Source organism: Athene cunicularia, assembly GCF_003259725.1.
Source record: "Athene cunicularia isolate RWA chromosome 1 unlocalized genomic scaffold, athCun1 chr1_part2, whole genome shotgun sequence".
NCBI lineage: Eukaryota > Metazoa > Chordata > Aves > Strigiformes > Strigidae > Athene > Athene cunicularia.
In genome coordinates, this window is record NW_020799092.1 from 37,954,737 (window position 1) to 37,973,062 (window position 18,326).

At 40.2% G+C, this 18,326-nt stretch overlaps 1 protein-coding gene across 1 annotated transcript in view; it reads right to left on the reverse strand.

Moving 5' to 3' along the window:
• The window catches only part of TMTC2 (transmembrane and tetratricopeptide repeat containing 2), a 177,376-nt gene that overhangs the window by 114,064 nt on the left and 44,986 nt on the right, over window positions 1-18,326 (reverse strand). Inside the window, exon 3 of the mRNA XM_026868297.1 lies at window positions 6,757-7,583. Coding sequence (XP_026724098.1) covers window positions 6,757-7,504 — 748 coding nt within the window. The 5' untranslated portion in view covers window positions 7,505-7,583. The remainder of the gene's footprint in view (window positions 1-6,756; window positions 7,584-18,326) is intronic.

Sequence of the window (18,326 nt, forward strand, 5' to 3'; positions counted from 1 at the left end):
ACTTAGCAGCTAGCTTTGTAGGGGTGATATACTGTCATAAATTACATCTAATAGATTTAATACAATAATGAATCATCAAAATATTTTAAAAATGATCCACCATCTAATGGGAATAGGTACTATAAATTCCATTCCAGAGGGAAAAATTGAGATTAAAGTGTCAAAGGCTAAAGAAGAGCTCGTTAGCAAAATTAAAACAAAATCATGAATACCTAATTCCAGATGCTATGCTTATATCCCTGGTATTTCTTAACAGTGATAACATGCAAAACTTTTATGCATAATTATCAGGTTTGAGACTTTTAAAGTCTTCTGGTTTATGGTAATCTCAGAACTGAAATTACTTTCTCTCTTAAACCTTGTTTTTCAAAACCAGCATCTTCCATTCACTGCAATGTTATTCGAGTAAGACCTTTACCACTTTTAGAGTAATTTTATTATTATTGAAGTTAAATAAACCAAAGGAGCAAGACATAATTACTGTGCAGAGTGATATTTTGGGCTATTGGCCCAAAGACGAGTTGGAATTTTACTACCAAGTTGCATATAAAAAGAACATGTGCACCAAAACACTGAAATACAATCCCAAATTCTCAAGGTATTTTTAAATGCTCAGTGTGGTGTTTGTTAAAATACACACTACTCTATTTAGGAGGCATAGAAAAAGCATGGTGAGCAACAATATGTGTGCGAGAGCAATAGCTATCAGAAACAATGTTCTAAAAGTAATATAAGAGAACCCAGCTTCTTGTATGCATAATGTAAGTTCTTAATTAATAACCATATTTGAAGAATGCCATACCTTACAATGTTTCTTCAACTTTTATCTCCAGTCATCACTAGTGGTACAAAAATATTAATAATCATGGACAATACTGGTTTATTGCATCCTTTTTGTTTGAGGGCAATATGGCTTCTTTACCTCCTTTACACAAGGTATTGTAACTGCTTTTCCTCACCGCACTATTAGTTGGCATTTTCATTGTCTGCTTAAGAAGGGATCTCTTACTGACTGCTACTGTTAGCAAGAAATCATTTTCTAAGAGTAGATAAGGATAAGAGCAGCAAGCTGTCAAATCAGATGGAAACAGCTTCTAGTGTTTACTTCTACTCAAGTGAACAGAACTAGAGCATACAATTTCTACAATGACAGGCATGGATTTTTTTATTTTTTTTTAATCAGAGGAGCAACTCTTTGTTGAGAACAAATTTGGGTGCCTTTTTAACAATAATAAATTTATGTAAGTGGAACAAACGATTATTTTCTCCTATGCTAACACTTAAAAGTACATATACTAAATACATTTGCTTGCTGCATTAGTAATGGTAAAATAAATAAGAAATTAACACTTCAAACTATTCAACATAGATAAAATGAATTTGGTGTTCTAAAAATATTAAAAACAAAGAGTATATTTTTGACACTTCAGATCAAAAGGCAAGTGCTATTCTGCATAGATGAGACTATATAACCTAAATTCTAAATTCAGCTTTAAGGATTCCTTTAATTTTATTTAGCAGATGGTATTTGCAAACTAAACAGTAAATACATAAAATTACATTAAAACTATAAATAAAACAAAAATGTAACTGATACTTTTTTTATGACTGCTCATACGAGCATACAGCTACACCGTACACTGTTGTTCAACTAAGACACTTCACAATCCAAACTTCATATTCTTATCTTGACATTCACACATGCATAAAGAAGCAGTCCTTACCAATCCTATGCTAAACTGATGATATGGGGAGGGAAAATAAAAAATAATAATAAAAAAAGGGAGGGGATTATCCATGAAGTTCCAAGAAGTAAAACTGATCAAGGCTGAATGCTATGCCAAAGATGTCAAAAAAGCAAAGGAAGTTCTTTAAATCTTCTGCAGGCACAAATATAGCAGAATGAAGCAGGAAGACCTCACAACCCTGTTGTAAAGAGAAAAAAAAAAAAAAAAAAAAAAAAAAAAAAAGGCAGAAAATGAAAACGGAACAATGTGGTCCAGAAGAATATTTCAGTATTAAGAGTAACTTCTGAAAACATTAAGCAAAATTGAATGATTCATAAGAACTGAGAGTAGGAAGTGGAAAGATAGAAGGAAAGTTGCTTTTCATATTCGTATGGAACATCTTCTATATTCTTCTCTGTCAACACCATGTCTTGGTCTTACTGCTGCCCACTGAGAACAACAGGGTGATATAGGAAGCAAGTTGTTAAGAACAGGATTTTTAACTCAAAGTAGGACTATATTAAGACACAGGTGATCTGAATGATTTTGCAAGAAATGAATATTTATTTATTTTAGTCTTTGTGTCAATCACCTACCAGGAACATCTAAGCAATTTGACTCAATAGTAGAGTCTATTTCAACCAAGAAACTCAACCCTCTCACCCGAACTTTGTCTTTGTGTAATAGGTAATAAGGAATTATTTTTTCCTACAGAACTGATATTAGAAAGGACTGAAGCACATATTCAGGTTCCATGACCTGCCCAAGATGGTCATGTATGACATTTCATTAACACTAATACATGATGAAATAAGGAGAAACATCTGAGCAACATTCAGAACTGGTTCTGAAGCCAAAAACTGTAAGGTCAACTTAAGTCAGCATCATGTGCAAGACAGGCCTTATCAGACTGGGTATAGCGCCACAATAATCTGGTAATACTGTTTTTGGAAACAGCCTAATATCTGTTTCTTGCTGTACATTCCATTGCAAAACCAGTAGCCACATATATAAATTCAGCAAGACTTGAATGAATGGTTAAAGTTAAGCACCCACTTGGTGTAGCAGGTCAACTATTTCCAGGCAGGGTCTTCAAAGCTTACATACAAACATCCCAGCAAACACCAGGAGACTAAAATTTCATCAATAAATATGACCAAGCAACTAATACCGCTGCAGCAGTCTAACAGTCTAACCCTCTCTGTTATTTTCCACTTCTTTAATCAGTGTCTATAACAGTACAACAAATAGATCTGAACATCAAAGTTCATTATGATGTGGACTGCAAGGTACAAAATGGCCTGGAGGAAAGAGATTATGTTTTTTGAAGCCTACTTTTGGTACTACAGAGGAAACTAGAGATAACAAGGCATAATGAGAACAATTAGTGTATCATTATAATTTTATATTAAACATGAAGTAATCATCACTACAGAATGATTCTCAGTCTAATTGAAAAAATGTGACAGCTACCACCCAATTTTAACTTTTTTGTTTGTTTTTACATTTTGGGAGGCTTCCTTCACTGTAAAAGAACACTCAAATAATGTGAGATGTTTTATATCAGCTGGGCTGCTCATTAAGTTGAAGGCAGCACAGAGAAACACTTTTTGCTTTTCCCTCCCAAAAGTTGAAACACGTATACAGCCACTTCAGGATCCATAAACTATGTTAATCAATCCTGTCTATTTTTCCCTCAAGTGCTGACAAACTATAAGAGGCAATGCTCAGATCACTTTAAACATATTTGAAATACTAGTCATAACCAAAACTGCAGATGAACAAGCCCAGTAACAGATGATGCTAAGGCATCCAAAGTCCTCATTACGCCTCCGCCCCCCAAGGGGGTGGCAGCTGCCTGCCACACAGCAAGGCAGCCAGAAAAGACAGCACGTGCACGGTTGCTTGCAGGCAGTATCACTCCCTTCTACTCACTTGGCTCTCCCATGCTGTATTTTTGGTTTTTTGAGAGATGAGCCATGCACCGTGCTTTTGAGTATTTTTTCCACATTGTCAGTGATTGACAAGAACAGCCTGGAGAAATGTAAATTGCAGCAAGGCTGTGGGCTGCTTGCAAGGGGTAGGGGCTTTCTCACCTGAGGCAGAACACTACTTCTCTACCGGCACTGCCTGCAAAGTGCTTGTGAGGGGGTCAGAAGAAAGTGCTGGCGAGGTGCTTATCGCCCATTTCTTCACTGAGGATTAAAGACAGAGAAGGCGCTGATCAAGTTTGCCTTAAAGTCCCACAGCAGCAGAGGAGATCATTCTTACACGTACTGCAACACAGAGGACCTGAGTATAAACAATCGCTCAATTTCTGAAGCAATTCAGCCACATTAGTACACAAATGCACCTGTTCTAATATCTTGCCTCTCAAATGACCTTATTAGTACAGCACATCAGTTCAATGTTGTCGCAGAGGATCCAGCCACAGAGCGGCTTTCATCCTGCTGGGCCAGAATACAGATGGATCTGGAACAAAACACTCAGTTCCTTGCTTTCGCAAAGCCAGTCTTCACAGATTTCTACTTCTTTAGTGGTTCCCACACGGGGAGCTTTTGAAGGGATCTCTCTTTGCTTTTTTAGCCTAGGACAGAAGCTCTTGTTCAGAAGCTCTTTGCAGAAGAGAGGAAAAGCAGAACAATCAGAGAAAATGAACCCACCACTCAAAAATGATCAGAAGTAAGAAAATACTCATGAGGAGAAATGGCTGTGAGTTGACAAAAACAGAAATGAAGAGTGGCAGACTCTTCTTAGCAGCCTAAGAGGAAGAAAAACACTTCTCTACCGTTTGACTGAGCAGTCCATTGTCTCGTTGGTCTGAATAGCCTATTTATCACTAGCATTCATAAAACAAAACAAAACAAAAAAAAAGAGTCAAACAAAATAAATTGTTTTTCCTACGTCAACCTCATTTAATTACTGAAGAGTAGTTTGAATTGTTGATCTCCTAATGCTTTGGCAGGATTGGCAGCCAGTCTAGTCCAGTCAGGCTTGCCTGATTGTATGAGAAACAGAAAATAAAATTAGCATAGTCAAAGCCAGGGATAATCTAGGAAGTATTCACAATAATGAATAGAGTTGGGTGACAGGTCACTTTAGCTGGGAGCCTCCGATACCCAGCCTTGTTACAATGTGTGTGGGCTAGTAAATATTCAGAGGTACTTTTAACAGGATAGTTTAAGGAGATTTACAGTCAGCTCAGTCATGTCTTTATCACCACACTGACAGGCTGGCTTTGCTTTTGCATATCTTACAAGAAATGTAACGTCAGCTTATAAAGCAAGAAAACAGACAATCATATATAAATAAATCTGTTCATACGGAGAAGTGTATGATGAAAATAGCTTGCCTTGTGTCCTGGGAACATAACACCCAGTAGTCTAATTTCCAGACAACACTGCAACCAATCTTACTATTGGACAAAAACTATAATTTTTTTAAAAAAATATTTATTTTTTTTTTTTTTAGTCACAAACTGGCTCAAAGCAAGCAGAGAGCAATTAATACAGTCTGGGATATCTGGGGATCTCCACCAAGGACAAAAATGGAACAGACATTAACTACTTAAGCAAGTGCAAACACACTCTTTTCTTTCCAAGGAATGTCAACGTTTTAATCCAAGCTTTACATTGCCACTAAACTGGTAAATCTCACACCATCATATAATCATTCTGGTGTGCTCTCTCACTATTCAGTTACTTCATTTCTTGCCCTCCTGCACTAGTTTTAAAAAAAGTAAATGAAATGGGATGTGCTTGTTCAGTTAACAGAAAGTCACTGACTGCAACAATAATTTTACCTAAGGCAACAAATTATATGAAGAAGAGTTACAAAAGCAGACTGGCAATTGACAAGCTACTATAATGCTGCTTTGCAAGGCATCTTATCTGCCAAATCTACTTTTTTGCTCTCTATCAGCTCACAGTAACACCTGCATTTGCCTCTATCACAGCTTTTAGACTATGGCATGATAAAACTGTCTAACCAAAAAGCACATCTCTGTCAGCAGGTGACTTTGCATCATATAATGGGCTTCTGAGTAGAGAACTAGAAAAACTCAAGTGCAGTATGTTCAAGTGCTGTCAAATTTTTCTTTCACAGACAGGCAAAGCAATCAAGTGATCCTTTCTCACTTCTGACGAATTGTGAATAACGAAGGCTTACTTGATGCCTACACTGCACTCACAGGTGGTATTTTGACCATTCTCATATAAACTTGCTCATGTGCCAAGAGCAGTACAGCCAGGCACCACAGAGTTCAGGATCCCAGCTGGATCTGCTGAAACCACAGACCCACAGCTAAACATTGTTACTGATCCCTAAACTAGCCAGTTTACTGCCTGTTTGGATGTGCGTATACTAGCTGTATTCACGTTTCATTACAGCATAGATACAACCTTTGAGAGCAGCAGCTGGGCAATGTTACGAATATCTGACATTTATACATTAACAGGAAGGTATAAGTACTTGACAATAACTCTTTACAGTACTTGTATGCAGAAGGAACTACAGTAATTTCCTAGGCTGAATAATATGACCTCATTTCCTCATTTTTATTATGTAGTATTGACGTTATTTGCATCAGATGAAATAAAAAAACAGCAGCTCCCTGATGCTGTCCTTTTCTATTTCAGCTATTTTCTAGTCATAGAGAACAGAACATAAAGTGAACATATGAAAAACCTTCATTAGCATGACATATACCAGACTTCAAATGGAAAATTACCAGGGTGGGGTCTGTAATACTAATAATGCATTTTTAATTCCAAAATACAGAACTAAGATCAATGAAGAAGAAAGTATCCTTACCTTAGGGTCTCATTTTCTCCATGTTAATGCCAAACCTGTAATACCTAATCAAAACACATTTCTGCTTCTCCTCTTTTTTACTAATGTACATTCTACTGCAATTTAAAAGGACACTTCCTAAAGTATCTTCTCTAGATAAAGCTGATAAAATCAGACAATTCAAAGGCAAAGACAGATAGGAATAAATAAAGCATTCAGCATAAAGAGCAAAAATTACCTTTAGCAGGGTTTACTTTTATCCCTGACCTATACAGCATCTCCTCATTCTGCCAGTCCCCATTCCTGACAACCGTCTTGAGTCCATAGAAAACAATTAATGCAGCAGTGGAACAAAGAACCAAGTTCTTCAGAAAGCGCTTCTGGGCTTTGACATAAAGGGCCCTGACACCTACTGTAACCAGCAGGCAGAAGCCCATACTAGGAACATACAGCACACGCTCTGCTATTACAAAGCCAACATAGAAAAATAGGTTTGTGGCAGGAACAAAGGGCACTATTAACAAAGACAAAGACAGAATGACAATGTTCTCAGTTGAAGGAAGCTGCAATTTCTGCATTTCATGCTTTTTTATACCATTCTCTTCTTTTGATACAAAGGTTGACTTCACCTCCAGTGTCTTGTACTCCATCTCCGAGTGGTAGCTATGCCCATTAGTGTTCTGCTTGCCATTCATTACAGTTTTCCCATTGCATTCTCTCTCATTGCTGGAGCCCTTCAAGCTAAAGCAGGCAAGGAGGAGGAGTCCAGCATAGAAGGCCACAGTGTGTAGATTCCTCCAGTCGCTGACTGCTTTCAGAAGAGGCACGGCATCCATAGACCAGTCAAAGCTGAGGGTATCTGGGCACAGCAACAGCCAGATGTTCTTGGTTGGCAGGTAAAAGAAGGTCAGCGTACGTGTGAGCAAACTGTCTGAGTCAGCTGCTGGATTGTCAGAATTGGAAAAACTTGGGGGTTTGTTGCCCATCCAGTATAAGCGGACACCCAGCAGTGTAGTCCCCCAGGAGGTCAGTAAACCAATGCTGAAGAAGAGGGTCAAATTCTTTCTCTAAAAAAAAAAAAAAAAAAATCATCGTCAGCATAAATCAACACCAGCTGTTTAATTCTATAAATTACAAACAAAAGGAACCAAGAAATATCTGATACAACTATCTTTGGTCTCTGACATTTGGATCACAAAATGCTGGGGTATGCTGTTGACCGTAGACTAAAGAACATGCTCTTCATTTAAGCCATATCAAGCCTGCATCAGAGTCAAGCTTTTAGAGAGGTGGAGGCTGACAGTCCTTGCTTAAGATTTAGTTGTGTAACTCTTTGAAACCTATTTACTTTAAGAGGAATTTATGAAATCTTACAGTGGTTCTTACATAACCTCCCAAATCCTTTCTTTGCTCCTGGCTGTGACCAAAACACGTTTGCCTTAACTAGATTTTAAGAATTTTCCAGTTCCATTTTCCCTAATCAAAGTCCCTATCCTAAGGTATTTCACCTGACAACGAAATAAACTTTCCAAGAAGGCAAGAGAGCAAAACAGACACAGATTCCATGTTTAGGTCTTCCAGCTCCTATTAACTACAGTGATCATTGGGAGCCTTCAGATCTGCCTACTGTTGAAAGCCCCACTTCATTCTGTATCTTACAACCGAACAACATGGTAATTCAAACACACCATATTTTAAACCTTTCACATCTTCATAACCATCTAAATATTATGTGAAGCATGCAGCTGCCTCCCCCTACCCATGTCATCATGCTAGCAACTTGAAGAACCTCCACTTATTTATGGAATAACTCAACATTTCCCAGCTGGAGCTGCTTGTTGGGTGCCCCCCCCCCCCCCCCCCCCCCCCCCCCCCCCTGCCTAAATGAGAATCAGGAAGCAAGATTTTCTCACCTATTCGTAGGACTGATAAGCTTAAATTCTGCTCTCAATTACACAGGCACCCTAAATGAAAGCTGGGTTGGATTACTCTCTTTTTGCAGTAGAATCACTAAAAGCTAAAATATGTGTATTTTTCACTTTCAATCTCTCTGATGCGTTTTGTAAGAGAAGAAAAACTATTTGCCAAATGGCTCCAGACACAGTGTAAGCACTTTGATAATATTTCCCCCATTATTACAAGGAATTATTTGTCAATCATTTTTCATTAGGTCTTTTTTTTCTGTCTCTCACTACACATGCCTGAGATGGTTATTCAGTGATTCCTCAGTTATTCAGAAGCAGGACCTCACAGTGGAATGTTTTATCTTATTTCTTTGAAACAGCTCATTTTTCTCCTTGGTGGGGGGACTTCCCTTGATATCATGAAATACCAATGATTGTGCTGCTCCCTTTTAGGTCAATTATTAATAGATTTCTACCACCAGGTTACTGATGTTCCAGTAACAAGACATGGTCTAGCCATAACTTACCTGCTTATCTCATGAAGAAATTTATTCCTTTTCACATTTCTATAGAGTTTCTCCTTGCGAAGTTTAAAATATTTAATGGCAGCTAGATTAATTCATTCCATTTTGAGGCAATAGGGAAGAATTTAATGGAGGCATTAATAGGGAACAAATTTATAATGAGAGTATTTTCATATCGTATCAGAAGAACCTAAAAAATGCTTGCACTTCTTCTTACATGAAGCAGAGCCTGAGTTCACAGATTTCATTTGCTATATTAATTCCAGTTTATTAGCTTTTGATTATTTCCATATCCTGTAAAATCAAAAATTATTTTTGGTAATAATCAAAACCCACATCTACACTTTATGATTAATATATTCCCTGGAAAGCCTACTGCAACAACCTACTTTTATTTGTGAGCTTGCTAATACTTCACAACTCATCTCAGATACTGTTTCATCCCTGCCTGCCAGGATTGTTTAAATGCTTTTAATGTTATAAAGCTGTGTAAACTGGTAATTACTGAAACTTCCAACTAAATTATATTTGGAATAAAAAGATTATTCAGATTTTATGGATTTGCTTGTATGACCTCATAGTAAAATCTTTTGTTCCTGGTTCAACATGTTCTTTCACTCACATCATATTTTGCTACATGAAAATTTTTCTGCCCACTCCTCTGGGCTCAGTTATTTTCAAAATCATTTCCTTTAAACATGCATAAAAACAACTCTCAAATGTGAAATGTGACCTTTTTTGCTCTTTTTATACACCCTTCTACTGTCTTCTAAGAGGACACTGCTTAGACAGAAAGAGGCTAGGAAGTAGAAGATGGGGGGTTTTGCTTGTTTTATTTAGAAATTCAGAGCAGATATTGGCTGGAAGGCTATATACCACTCAAAAGATTAAGACATCCCAAATACTGAGCAAGTGAAATTTGATTAACAGACGAGAAGTGAGTTCTCATGGATTGCTTAGACTGCTTTGTTATATTTTTAATACTTATCTAACAACTGGAAGCAAATCTCCCTTTTCTAAAGATCTAACCGCTGCACTTTTCAATTAAATGCTGAGAAAGTTCACATTACAAAGTTCTTTGACAATACCACGCTAGAGCAGATATGCCACTCCTCATGGATAATAGAGAAACCTGCTAAAAACTTTCAGATCTTCTTCATACATCATAAAACAGTAACTATTAAAATCTCACCTCTTGCTCCTAGCCCTAAAAATGCAAACACTCTGTACATCAGAGAAAATCTGTCCTCACTGCTAGAGTAACTATATGCAGTCTCCCTTTTAAGCTTAAATTTAAGATCTGTAAGGTCCGGATCCTCACACTCCTTGGTTCTATAAAGAACACAAGCTATTGTGCTGGATGCTTTATTTTTTTTTATTTTTTTTTTAAACCCAACATTTTACTGCAGTGTCAAATGAAGTATCTAAGCATTCACTTCTGGAGCTCTGAGATACTTAAGTGGGTGGTTTTCCATACCAGGATATCAATTTATCGTGCTGTAAAATACTAGCTAACTAGAGAAGGATCTCTGGTGGATTCTTTAGTTTAATTAACCAAGTACAGGAGTGGAGTGTGAATATCATCTTGCTGACTCAGACACAAATGGTTTGCATCCTTCTCAGAAACTATTCTGGACATGAATCTTCTCAAAAGCCAGTAGCTTTACATCTTTTTGAAATTAACTACATGTTAACTACAGCTACCAATAACCTGTGTAACCCTGAAATGCCATTGTGAATTTTCAGATTTCAGAGGAGATCCTCTGAACTTAGTCTAAAACCAAGACAAAACTGTCCATAACACTTAAAATTCTGTCACAAAAATTTAAAGTAGGATGTCTTTTGTTCTTTCCTTTTTTTAAAAAAAAAAAAAAAAATAAAATCACACACAGCACTGGCTCAAAAGGGGAATGACAAGCTAATTTTCCTTTGTTCTTCTCTCAGCATTCGTGACTTTTCCACAGCTTTTATCCCTCTGTACTATGTGATAGTTTAAGCCTGGCCAGGACCAGAGATCATGTTGCTGTTGTCCCTCCCCCACCCTTAGAGTGCGTAGGGCACAAACCCCAGGTTAAAATAAGGAGAAATTTAATACAGCAGTGTAATAAACAATCTGAACAACAACAATAGCAATATTAACAACAATAAACAGTAATAACAGTGAACAAGACAAAAGATATACAGAGAAATACCGCAGTGAACACAACCAGCCCGCCGCGTGTGCTTCCCGTGACAAAAGCCACAAAGGAAAGCTCCCCACGCTGCCGGACCTGATGTCAGCATGGTATGAATAACCTGACTGGAGATCCCTTCCCCTTGCTTGGGAGAAACTTACCCCTATCCTAGCTGAACCAGGACAAGTAATATAGCTAGAGATAATTAGAAAGGTTTAAGTCACATTTTGGCTTTACTTTCTTCCAGGCTTTGTATAGAAAAACAAAGGGAAAAAAACAACAAAAAACCCCAACAATAAGCCAACACACACACCCCAAATAAAACCACACAAAAACCCCCAAAAACCTGAACAACCTGGTTACAGCAATTTATTAAAATTAAATAATATAATCAGTTCCCCAGTAGGCTTTTGCCTGCAAAGAAAATGTTTTCAAAATGAACTCTACTCAGACAAGCACTTTCACTAGCAACTCTTCCTTTGAGCCTCTTGACAGCCTGTGCTCCTCTGACTGGGTACATTTAGTGTAGCCCAGCAGCAGGAAGAGATCCTCTGTAACGCTTGGCAGAAAGGATTTAGATTACTATACTCATGAGTCCTAATCCAGCCCATCTGCCATATGTTTTGACGCTCCCATAAATCCTCTAACCTTTCATAAGTAGTCATTTTCATTTGGGTAAAAAGTGAGCACTGATTTAGATCAGATTTAACATCTTTCCTGCCTGCTAACAGTCAAATACCACCACTGCAATTTTAGTGTTTGTGACTGCAGAAACCTTTTTCATCTCCCTACCAAAATCTATCTGCATGACCCACCCACATTGCACGTTTCCCTTGCATTAAATCCTAATTCCTCACTCCATTATACTGCTCTTAAATAAGGCACTGAAGCAGATTTCTTGATTGGGCAGCCCCTGCCAAAGCTCAGTCATCACCTAGGCAGTATCCAAAGCATTTTCAAAAGACACTATTCTTTTAACCTCACCGTGTCCATTTCACAAAGAAGCATTAAATATGGCACATGGTTGAGACAGTCCAGATATCAAAATCACTAGGGGCTAACCACACATAAAATGTTATTTTTAGAACTCAGGAAATGCAGAAAAGAAAAGGGGTAATTCACCAGGCATTACTCACAGGAATTTCTTTTCCAATTTCAATCTCCTTGAAAGCATGTATGCTTCAGAACTAGGGCTTCCCAAATTAGTAAACCAGCTGCGAAATCACTAGACCAACAGTATCTTGTTTCCATGGTAGGTAGAGGCTCCTGGATCACAGCTCAGCCAAGTTTTAGCTGAACTAGAATTCAAAAAATGTGTCTCCACCAGGGATGCAACTATTTGCCACAACCCCTGCTGAGTCATAGTACTGAGCTGGAAGTGGCCTCTACAGCTCCCTCTCCACTTGCCCAGTTTGTTCCTGCTTGCATGACCCATTAAATGAGGTTCACTCATTTACACTGGTGATACAACAGCTGGCCTGAAGGTCTGTTTTTCGTCTGAGTTGGAACTCTGTAGCTTATCAAATACTGTGAACAACTGTATTTATTTAATGACATAATTAGTTAATTCTAGTGTTATGAACCCACACAATTCTTCCTCAACAAAGAAGTCAGTGCATTCATAAAACAGCTGGAGATTATGTGTACATATTTTTATTGCAATTAGCAAGTAACACAAGCTAAACAGTCCTTATTGCTGTTGATTTGCCTTACTATAACTCAATTTAAATTGAGTTATAAATACTGTTACTTAAAATTTCCTCTAAAATATTTAACTCTTTAATATGAACCTTGAAATTAAAAAAAAAAGGCAAAACAAAACCTCAAATCTCTGATGAAAAAAATATAGTTATAAGGACTAGAGGGGGAAAAGATAAATTGCATTAAGAGCAGAAACAGTATGAATGAGTGGGGGTAGTACATGGGCAGAAGGGACTATATTAGCTTCATAAACCTGTGCACATGATCAGTGTAACAGAGAAGGCTCTATCTGAGGATAAGTCTACAGAGTCAAATGCAGTGTGACAATGGTGACACTATGGATACCTACCCAGGGTTAGTACATCTATCTGCAGCAGCAAGAACTTACCACAGGAGGGTAGAAGCCAACTGGGACCAAAAGACATTCCTGAACAGCCAGACTGCTCAGGAATGCTGTCCAGCACTACTGTTAGCACCACACAGGTGGATAGATGGTCCAACAGTCATACCTGCATTTCATTCAACAAACATTGTCTCATTCAAGAGATTTTGCAGTGAAGGAAGGGCACTGTACTTTCTGCACTAGCCAAAACACTGAGAGTTCACTGAACGTGCAAGTATGTTGGAAGGCAGAACTGGAATTCAAAATTATCTTAAAAAAACAGAGATGTGTTCACAAAAGTAAACGTGTATAAAAGGCAGGGGCAACTCTAACTTCTTAAAGCTACATGAGTTTGAGACACAGAACAAGTAGGTGGCTCATCTTCAGAGAAGCATCAGGGATTATCAGACCACAAGTAACTCTTAAACCACTGCTAAAAAGGTAAACAGTATACCAAGACTACAGAGGAAAGCACACTCTTCAAGATCTGTGAAATAGTCTTTCCACTCTCTGCAATACTAGTAAATCCTAAAAGTGTCTGGTTCCAGGACAGAATTTTCAGAAATAAATTTAGGAACTAGATAGAGCAACATAACAGAACAATTCATATAACTTCAAATGAACCCAAGGGAAAATTCCAGTTGTGGAAAACAGCAACAGATTAACTTTGCCCTGTGGATTATAAGGAAGCAGGACACCCTTACAGATGAGTGGCATGGCCGAGGTGGGCAGCATGGCTTGGCACTGTGCTTGAGCAACTTGATGCAGAGGCTTTCAGAGGCCCAAGGTAAAAGGAAACATTTGCTAGTTCGACTGGGAAACTAAAGGCTGTAGTGGCTGTATAGCCAGGCTGTCCTCTTGAGTAACAAACACACCTGAAAATGATTAACCAAGGCTGAAGCCCACCATGTCATTTTTATCTCCTACACACTATTAAGTAAACCTCACCTGACAATGCTTTTGAACTAATCATCCTATATGAAGTATTGGCAGCTTACTAAAGCCCTACTCACTGGAATGCATAGGGAAATACAGGCCAGTCAGTCTCACCTCTGTGCCCAGAAAGATCATGGAACAGATGTTCATGGAAACTATGCTAGGGCACATGGAAAATAAGGACATGATTTAGTGACGGCCAACATGGCTTCACTAATATCGAGGTTTGAACTCAGCCGGCAGCCAGATGCCACATGGTCAGCAGTTCACCTCCCCCTTCCCCCTCTGGTAAGACAGGGGGGGACAAAAGAAGAGAACTCGTAGGTTGAAAAAAAAGGAAAGAATTTACTAAATAGAACAAGAGAACAACAGTAATAATAGCGAGTTCAAAAAGAAAATGGGTAAAATGCAGTAGTGGCTTGCCAAGCACAGCAACTGCCCCTCACAGCAACAACATGGCCCAACGAGCAGACAGCATGCGTGTGAGAGAGCGAGAGCCCAAGCACAAGACCGCCCACCTGGGCATGACATCCCATGGTATGAAATACTCCAATGAAAATTAACTCCATCCTGGTTGAAAGCAGAACACTTTCCAACCCTTATTCCATACCATTGTGTTATGGTCACTTTTCCAAATACATCTTAAGGAATCACCACCCCATCTTTTTTTTTTTTTTTTCTTCCAGGTCTCACAGATATCATCCACTTAGTCTATGGCCCATCCTTCCACAATGTTTGCTGAGTTCATTTTGTCCATAAGTTTGGGTTCCATCTGTTATGACAGTCTATAAGGCTGAGGAATGAGGCAGAGTTGGCTCAGTCGGTGGAGCAGGAGGCTTTGGATGTGGCACAGGGATGCTGCAAGGCACTAAATGCAATAACAGGGTTATTGACAGTCTGGTTCACTGGTGATTCTCACCTAAAATCAAATCTCCCTGAGGCACACATCAGACCTCTCCATCCTTCTGCATCACCCACCAAGTACACCCAGGTCCTTGGGCAAAAGTAATCCCACGCATGGGTTTACCTTCACCAAATGCAGGGGTAACCCAGACTGCCTTCCCCAACATATTCCTAATGTGCACTACGGGGGCTTTATCCCCATCCACGGTATGTAGGAGGTTTGACTGGGCAGGGCCAGCTGGCTTGGCACATCCTCTGGTATTGACTAACCAGGTGGCTTTTGCTAAATGCACGTCCCAGTGATTGAAAGTTCCACCACCCATTGCTCTCAGTGTAGTTTTCAGCAATCCGTTGTATCGCTCACTTTTCCCAGAGGCTGGTGCATGGTAGGGAATGTGATATATCCACTCACTGCCATGTTCTTTGGCCCAGGCATCTATGAGGTTGTTTCAGAAATGTGTCCCATTATCTGACTCAATCCTTTCTGGCGTGGCATGCCGCCATAAGACTTTCTCCTCAAGGCCTAAAATGGTGTTCTGGGCAGTGGCATGGGGCACGGCATGACTTTCCAACCAACCAGTGGCTGCTTCCATCATTGTAACACAATGTACACATAGCGTTTGCCTTGCCGAGTCTGTGGGAGTGTGATATAATCAATCTGCCAGGCCTCCCCATATTTATACTTTGTCCATCGTCCTCCATAACAAATGGTCTTTAACCTTTTGTCTTGCTTGATCATAGCACATGTCTCACATTCATGGATTACCTGTGAGATAACATCCATGGTTAAGTCCACCCCTCAGTCACGAACCCATCTATATGTTGCATCTCTTCCCTGATGGCCTGAGGAGTCATGGGCCCAGCGAGCCAGAAATTGTTCACCCTTATGTTGCCCGTCCAGATCTACTTGAGACACCTGAATCTTGGCAGCCTGATCTGCCTGTTGGTTGTTCTGATGTTCTTCAGTGGCCCGGCTCTTGGGTACACGAGCGTCTACATGGGGTACTTTCACAGCCAGATTCTCTACTCGAGCAGCAATATCTTATCATAATTCAGCAGCCCAGATGGGTTTGCCTCTGTGCTGCCAGTTGCTCCCTTTCCACTGCTGTAACACACCTCCCACCCCCAGTGCATTTGCCACCATCCATGAGTCAGTAGAGGTAGAGCACCGGCTAATTTTCTTGCTCAGCAATATCCAAGGCCAGATGGATGACTTTCACTTCTGCGAACTGACTCGATTCATCTTCTCCTTCAGCAGCTTCAGAAACCCGTCGTGTGGGGCTCCACACAGCTGCTTTCCACCTTCGATGTTTTCCCACAATGCAACAGGACCTGTCAGTGAACAGGTCGTATCGCTTCTCATTATCTGGTAACTCAGTATATGATGGGGCCTCTTAGTACATTCTACCTCTTCCTCCTGTGCCATTCCAAAATCTTTGCTTTTTGGCCAATTTTGTGATCACTTCCAATAGTCCCAGACAGCTGGGGCTCCCTATTTGAGCCCGTTGTGTGATTAATGCCACCCATTTACTCCATGTGACATCAGTTGCACAGTGTGTAGAGGGGACACTCCCTTTGAACACCCAGCCCAGCACTGGCAATCGGGGAGCCAGGAGGAGCTGTGCTTCAGTCCCCATCACCTCTGAAGCAGCTCGAACCCCTTCATATGCTGCCAGTATCTCCTTTTCAGTTGGAGTGTAGCCGTCTTCCGATCCTCTGTATCCCCAACTCCACAACCCCAGGGGTCGACCCTGAGTCTCCCCTGATACTCTTTGCCAGAGGCTCCCAGTACGGCCATTCTTCCCGGCTGCAGTGTAGAACACATTTTTAACACCTTGCCCTGTACAAACTAGCCCAAGGGCTACTGCATGAACTATTTCCTGATTAATTTCTTCAAAAGCCTGTTGCTGCTCTGGACTCCAAACAAAATCATTCTTTTTCCAAGTCACTTGATAGAGAGGGCTTACAATCTGACTGTAATTTGGAATGTGCAGTCTCCAGAAACCCACAACACCCAAGAAAGCTCGTGTTTCCTTTCTGTTAGCTGGTGGGGACATAGCTGTTATTTTATTAATCACCTCCATTGGAATCTAACAACATCCATACTGCCATTTTACTCCTAAAAACTGGATCTCCTGTGCAGGCCCCTTGACTTTACTACGCTTTATGGCAAAACCAGCTCTCAAAAGGATATAGATTAATCTCTCCCATTTGTCAAAAATGTCTTCTGCTGTATTACCCCATATAATGATGTCATCAATGTACTGTAAATGTCCTGGGGCTTCACCTTGTTCCAGTGCAGCATGGACCAGTCCATGGCAAATGGTGGGGCTGTATTCCCACCCCTGGGACAGCCAATCCCAGGTGTCTTGGACACCCCTCCAGGTAAAAGCAAACTGTGTCCTGCACTCTGCTGCCAGAGGGTGTTTTACCAGTTATTAGGACTAGCATAAAGGACACAGCCAGCATAAAGATGAACCAATAACCAAATTTTATTTGATACTGTTGCAGTTTAAGCCCTGCCAGGACCGGAGAGCACGTTGTTGTTGCCCCTCCCCCACCCGCAACCGGTTGGGCTGGAAGTGAGGCACAAACACAGACTAAAATAAGAAGAAATTTAATACAACAGAGCGATAAATCATCTGAACAACAACAGTAGCAATGATAAAAACAATAAACAGCAATAAGTTAACAAGACAAATGATAGACAGAAAAATACCGCTAACTGGTCACGGAACAGGTTCCCACCACCAAGCCCACCAAAGAGCAAAGTAAAAAGGTTCTGCCCCGGGACCTGACACCAGCATGGTATGAATAACCCAGCTGGAGATCCCTTCCCCCTCTCTCTCTGCTGGGGAAACCTAACCCTATCCTAGTTGAACCAGGACAGACACAAAAGGGTCAGTACATGGGTGAGCACTGGGGGTACAAACAAGTCAGTCAGATTATACATAATCAACATCAATCCCACTGACCCCAACAACACCACCACACAACCAACAATGGGTGGAATAAATGGTGACATGCAGTCTCCCATAGAAGGGACAGGAGACAACTGAGTCAACAAACCAAACACATGAGACCAAGGAAGCCACACACTGAATCTCTACACAGCCCACATTTACAAAAGCCAGACCTGACTGGAGCCCAGTCCCAGGGAGGCAGGAGGTCCTTCCCCAACAGGGAACTCTGCACAGGGCACCCACCTCACAGACAGACACTGCCCCTGCCTGCAAGTGGTCCCAGCTTTTATCCCCAAGTGGGACACCTGACCTTTGCTTACT